The 6,594-nt window shown below is 42.8% G+C and overlaps 1 protein-coding gene across 15 annotated transcripts in view; it reads left to right on the top strand.

The window, feature by feature from the left end:
- Positions 1-2,720: 2,720 nt before the first annotated feature.
- The window catches only part of heph (polypyrimidine tract-binding protein 1 heph), a 327,260-nt gene continuing 323,386 nt past the window's right edge, over positions 2,721-6,594 (top strand). For 5 of the 15 annotated variants that reach the window (XM_022801800.2, XM_086986945.1, XM_086986950.1 and 2 more), the window contains exon 1: positions 2,722-5,404. Coding sequence is in view for 4 of the 15 variants with exons in the window: in XM_086986928.1 (XP_086843054.1) it covers positions 5,340-5,404 (65 nt within the window). In the remaining 11 variants the exon portion in view is untranslated. Of the gene's footprint in view, positions 5,405-6,594 lie in introns of all 15 variants that reach the window. The other 10 variants (XM_086986936.1, XM_086986932.1, XM_086986940.1 and 7 more) reach the window with 6 other exon arrangements.

The following is a 6,594-nucleotide window of genomic DNA, read 5'->3' as shown; positions in this document are numbered from 1 at the left end:
GCATCTGTCACAAACATCAGACAGTATTAAAGAGTAGGCTCTCTGCTTCGCTAACTTTGCAATAGTGTCGTTAATCTACATGCTAGTTGGTTCTGATATTAAATCTAACACACTTTCTACACTATCTCCAGTTAGGGGACCTACAAATTATTCGTTTTCAAATTTGTGTACTTATTTCCCGTCATAGTTCTTGAACCTGATTATTTCCTTTCATCACTCGTCTCAGTTATCACCATCAACAACGAACCAGACCTTGCATCGGTTTCGGAAGCCCCCTTCATACGGGGCTTCCTATTGTTGCACGTTGTTTGATCAAGGGCAATGAACAACAGCTGACACTAGCAGCAACTGTAACGGTCACTTTATTGTTGTTGCACCATTTAATCTCGAGCATCTATTGCAAATCCGGTTTCGTTCATTTGATGGCGAGCCGGCTCCAATAACCGTTCCGCTATTAGACGAACAAAGCTCGTACCGGTCCAACATTATTTTTTGTGCGAAAAAATTGCAATAATCTTTTTAATGAGGAATGCGTATTTATTACTGTAAATAAAGCTTCCTTTTCTAAAATTTCCTCATAAGAATTCTTTTAACGGTAAACATATGAACATGTATTTGTACAAACAACGCAGGACACGCTGTTCATAAAAATCAAACGTCAATTAGAAACTGAACTTTGTTTTTCGGCGACCATATCTGTTAACTTAAAAGATACCCCATCTTTTAAAAGTTGAGAATGTGATCTGTCCAATATGGTCATCTAACCTAAGAATCTGTAAATTGAAACTCTGCTACTGGCTGAACTTAGCAACACAGTTTTTTTTTTCTTGCTTTTAAAAATTATTCGGTTGTACGAGGTTTCTCTCATAGATCCTATTCTGCTTGCAGAAATGCTGTTACATCTTGCTAAAAAAAACTGATATTCTGGGTACTCCTGCAGTTAACGGAAAGTTCACCGTATATAAGAATAATATGTATGAAAAAAAAAGAAAAACGAAGTTGAAGCACACTTACGTCATAGTTTGTTTCTTATTGAAGTTATCCTTGTGTAATTAAGGATTTCAGCCTACAATCCGTTTACGATCACCCTAATTATGAAGAGATGTTCATGAATTGAATAATCAGTAAAATTCGAGATTATTAATAATGACTGCAGCTGAATGATGTATCGATGGAATGAGAAGAGAATACCTGACACACACATATTTTTGTTAGCGACAGTACGACACACAAGCAAGAGATAATATATCTCGTTACATCGATTTCTTTCATTGCCGTTAGGCAAACGAAGTGCCCCATCTATAGTATAAGATACCAATTAGGTTGGGATTATGTCTTGATGGTTCCATATGATAAGTCCCAGTGCGAATAGGATCGTTTTCGACTCTGCTTTAATTGCATACGCCTTTAAAGAAGCGTTAATTCAATCCTATCTATTAACGTTAGTTAATTCAATGCCTATCTAAAAACCAGAAAATCCGTATTAGTGGATAAAAATGCTAAGATTCTATAAAACGAAACTAGAGTTCAAGGTTCCGTTATGTACATACTATCCGAAATCTCGATATAACAGTTAGAGACATAGATTAAGTCTAAGTAATATTGTATACGATAGTTATATGTTTGATGAGCGAAAAATATAAGTTTCAATCTGTTGGCTGCAAAAGTGATCCAAAACCGTATCTGCAGCGTGGGTCATGACACCAGATGTGTTAAACGAACACTGCGTGGATAAGGGTCAGCTAATAATGCTAAATCCTATATCTGATTCATTTAATTAACATTTAACTGCAAAAGCAATTGACTCAAAGGTTTTCGTCAAGTCATAGAAACTTCTCTAGAGTTTTTGCAATCGCTACCTTGCAAACGAATTATACTAATGGGATACGCTAACCTGGGATTTAGATAGCAAAACAACCAGGCTAAACTCTGCCTTTATCTAATCCATCTATTAGAATGTAACCTTGTCATTGGAAAACCATTAAACAACCTGAATCCGCCACCATATTTCGACACCGGTGTACTTGCAGGGTTGTATATAGGCCGAGCGCGAGCTTTCGCTTGGCTATACGTCATTAACATGAAACCCCTACAAAAGTTAATCCCTCAACTCTACATTTAACTTTCACGCCCGTATCATGTATCTAATACCTCTCGTTAACAGGCTGTTTCTACGCTTTCTTTGCATATCCGACAGTCTTGCTTTGCGTAGGCCTAATTTCAAGTAATAAAGCACTACAAATCTGTCGTTTCAACTATATGGCCTTCTCGGCATATTTTTATTGTTCCTAATAATCACACACAATGGGATACAACCAGCTTTTTTTTTTACTTTTTAGCTCCAGCACGTTTTATTTAGCGTGACACGACTGAATTTTTTATGCATGAACTTGTTTTACATGGACCAATCCCGTGACTGCCTGCTTCCCTCGACCGGACCCCTGGTCCCTTTCTCCTCAGTGGACCATTCATTACCGGGCTCCGGTGCTCGACCCATGTGCCTCGTCCGCCGTCTCTCTTGCAGCCGCTATAAGAACCAACAACGGCTGCATAGCTCATTGATGCTTGCCTGCTGCTTCAGGCGCTACCGGCAGTGTGGTTCGCGCGCGCGGATCATTTAAAAAGGCGCGCTAAGTTCAAACTGGGCCGTGCGCATGCGCCGCTCCGACCAACGAACACAGCGCTCCAAGCGGCCGTCCGACGAGTGAGTTATCATAGCCACACACTGTGAAGCGGTATGAAGTCAGTTGTGAGCAGCAGCCCTCAGCCGGAGAAGACGACTGCCTGTTGTTTGGCTGAGTGCTGGCTAGCGATCGTAGTCACCGTGCACTGTGTGTCTGGCCGTCTGTGTGTGTGTGTGCCATCGTAATCTATGGTTGGGGCTCTACTCTACGTACGTTTCGTCGTCAAGTTGGTTTGCCGCCCTTTAGTGTCTCCTGTGGGCAAGTGTGCTTTCCGGCTGATTCCGTTTGTGAGAGTCGTATCAAAGATACGACGACAGCCTTGCTCGCTAAATCAGTCAGTTGTGCTGTTAATCTACTGTGGCGAGTCCCGCTGTTGATGAAGGAGACCGAGAGTTCTATTCGATGTGTTTGGTGAATAGCAGTGATGAGTCGCTGTCACTCTCTTTGTTGATTGCATGTTGTAGCCTAGCAGGACTTACTTACTCGCGCGAGGGACGTCAATGAACCTAAGTCAGTGAGTATTTCCAGTGTTGAGGGTGCCTGCTGCCGTGCACGGGTTGCACTTGTTATTTATTATTATTGTTGTTGTCATTGTTATTGTTCTTTCTCATGTTCAGCCTACTATCGCCCTATTGAAGTATTGTCGTGAAGTCGCGTGCTCGGTGTGGGTGTGCCTTTGACACTGTCGTCTCGTACTGTTTTGCTCGAAGGGTTGCCGGCGACTTTTTCTATCATGTGGTAGTTGTACTATTAGCTGAACGGCTGCTGTTGCAGTACAAAACACCTAATCGGAGTCCAGCGTGCTCAGTGTTGAATGCTCCACTTTGTATCGACGGCGCTAACGGCTGTAGCGGCAATCGAGGTGATCTCTGTGCCATTAACCGTGTTAGATTGCCACCAACCAAGATAGTACGAACCGTCGTGGTCGAGTGGAATACTTCAAAAGTGACAGTAATCTGTTTACATTCTTAGGACAGCAGCAGTGGCGGCAGGAACAAGGCGCTGAGGCCTGACCAGCTAAGCAGCGATTTTTCTTGGTTTAATACGATGCACACCAATGGATGGGATGTGACAACAGCCCAGTAACTTTCCACACTGCTCAAGATTCGAAATAAGTTACGGCTCTATGTGCGTGTACATACGTCGCTTTTAGAACGAAGCGTCCACCGAATCGATTACAATAGCAACAAGTTGCTATCTGCTATCTAACAATTTGAACAAAAAAAAAAGTCATCCCGAACTAAGACAAGTGACAGCAGTCAAGGGGCTCCTGGCGGGAGGACAACGGACTGCGAAAGATTTCTGTCTTCTCCTGCTCGATTTCGATCCGGCTATATCAGGATAGCCTTGTTTGTGAGAGCTGTGTGTTTTTGGTCTGCACGCACATACTGTCGTTGTTATCAAGCACGACAAAAAAGTGCAACGCTTTGGATAAATTCCTTAAAATCTCTACGTAGATTAATGAAGATATGTGTTTGTGAATGTCGTGGCTTGAAGACCGAAGGAGTGATCACAGTTGTGATTGGTGCAGTAGTAAGAATAAACAATCATATTAAATATAGAACAGTTCGAACGGCAAAAAAAGTGATTGCGACGGAACGTTGGTCGTGAGTCGGCGTTGCCGTGTGTCGGTGCTAATTTGCCCAACGTCACCGAAGCCGCGGTAGCCAAAGGCGTCCAAATCACAGGCGACAGTAACAAGACAAATAAAAAGAGAGGCCATTGTCAAAGGCTAACGGAAGAGGCGAAAAAATTGCACCAAATCAGTAACAACCCACCGCTGCTACCGCCGAAACGAACAACTCCACCGTCACCTTAAACACAAATTGGTTAGTGGCGCTTTGTCCTATCTGTTTTTCCGCCGACGGCAAAAGCACCATAACTGGCTCCTTGTTTTCTTCAATTACCTAGGCTGCAGTAGAGCTATCAACAACTCGAACGACAATAGCCCCTATTCGTGCTACTGATCCAAGAAAAACAAATGGTAGATTAGCTCACCACTTCACAATAAAAGCAGAACGACCCTACACCTTATATTAGATTACTAATAATACCAATAGAAGGCAGACGAATTCTCATCAGCGGTTCCCTGTTGCATCTTGCCTGCAGCAACAACAACAACACACTGTCCACTTGTCAGCGATAGATGGACCACGGTGGTTAGGACACTCATCGAAATTTTCTCTGGGTCGGGCCCACGCTAATGATAACTGAACAAGAAAAATCGTGCAGCTTTAATTGATTGATCCATGTGGGGTTTAAGAAAATAAAACGCTAGAAGTAGACGACTGGAAAAACATAAGAACAAGTTGTTGGGTCTTATATATATATATATATATATATATATATACAGAGAGATCACAGAAGAAGAGTTAGTGGCCTGTGAGTGTATTTTTCTGCGCATGCACAAAACAAGCGGATTTCGTTGTGCAGGTTATTTAAAAAACACCCATCCTTTAGGACGAGCACACAGAGGTGTGTATTCATATTGACTGAAAGGAGTGTCGGTGAGGTGTATACGTGTGACGAGCATAACGTCAAGCTTAAAAGTGTGCCGCACTCAGAAGTGGCTTGAGTCTACCCAAAAATTCACAGTTATTCATTGCTATAACTAAGCTAAAAATAACATAGCGAAACCCAAACAAATCGGATTCTATGAGTGTGTGTCAGATTGACGGATATCTAGCCATGCTGCCCAGGGTTGGGCTTGCCAGTCAGAGGTAGGTGTATAATAATGTAGATAGTACTAGTTATGTTGCCACTTGCTCGCTTTATACTACAGGTGCTAGTCGGTCGTCCATTATTTAGTTGCTTACTTCCTTTACACAATAATATCTTAGCGTCAGCATGAACACGTACTGTTTTTTACAATACCTACACGTCGAACGGGCAGAAAACAAGGCTTGTTAGATTGTTCTCCATGAACAAACTCCCATGCCCCTGCCTGAAATTTGTGGTAATTTCAGCTTGAGTAACCATGCGTCGACCTGTGTAGAAAGACAGCCAGGTCTGATAGCATAAGTTCAACTCGATGGCTGGACTCAACGATACAACGTAGTATTATGCTTTGGTCTAGAACGTGTTTGCTTTTCGCTTCGGTTGTAATGATCTGGTAAGGTACACGAAATTTTCGTGTCACCTTTCGGTGTCAAGCATCCGTCCACGACTACTATATTCTACTGTGTACCTTACTTTCTGACGTCGCTACTCGCAGGATCAAGGCTAATGTACGCCATCAGGCCTCTACGCCTGCGCAGCCACTGAGCAGAGCTACCGATCGACCACTTGTTGCTCTCGCAGGGACAGCACCGCCGGGTGGCAGGCTCATCCTGGCAGGCGCAGGTTTGGCCTACCTGCGAATCGGCTTAGCCTGTTGGCCGTACATGATAACGGAGAGGGAACAAGCCATCAGTGCGTAGGTGCCATAGCTAAGGTCGAACAATAGTTGGCTGTCCTTAGACAACGGCGCCAAATGCAAATGCAAATGGAATGGTGCGTACCCCCATTATTGTTAACGCTGCTCTATGCCACTTGTTCAAACACTTGGCTTCTACCCAGTCGACCCACATATGGCTACTGTCTTGCTATGGAGGAGCATACGATGGATGTGGGTTAATGCGTAGACGAACTGGGTCGACCGTCCAGTTCAAACGATGTAACATTTTAGTCATGCAACAATCAATAGCTATCAAAATGAACAAATATTTCTCCCTAACAGACGAAATTTTCTCATTTTACTCACATATACTATATGTGTTACGAGTAATTATTGTTGTAAGAGTAATCTAGTTAAGAGTAATTATTTTGAATATTTAGTGCAGGCGAACTAATGAGGGACAAAAGAAACGCCCGCCTTTTTGTAACTGTCACTACTTCGAAACTCAGAGAACAGATCTATCCGTCAAAATAT

Source organism: Varroa destructor, unplaced genomic scaffold, assembly GCF_002443255.2.
Source record: "Varroa destructor unplaced genomic scaffold, Vdes_3.0 BEIS01000004.1, whole genome shotgun sequence".
Lineage (NCBI taxonomy): Eukaryota > Metazoa > Arthropoda > Arachnida > Mesostigmata > Varroidae > Varroa > Varroa destructor.
The sequence above is the reverse complement of the archived record's forward strand: the minus strand, read 5'-3'. Positions and strand labels throughout refer to the sequence as shown.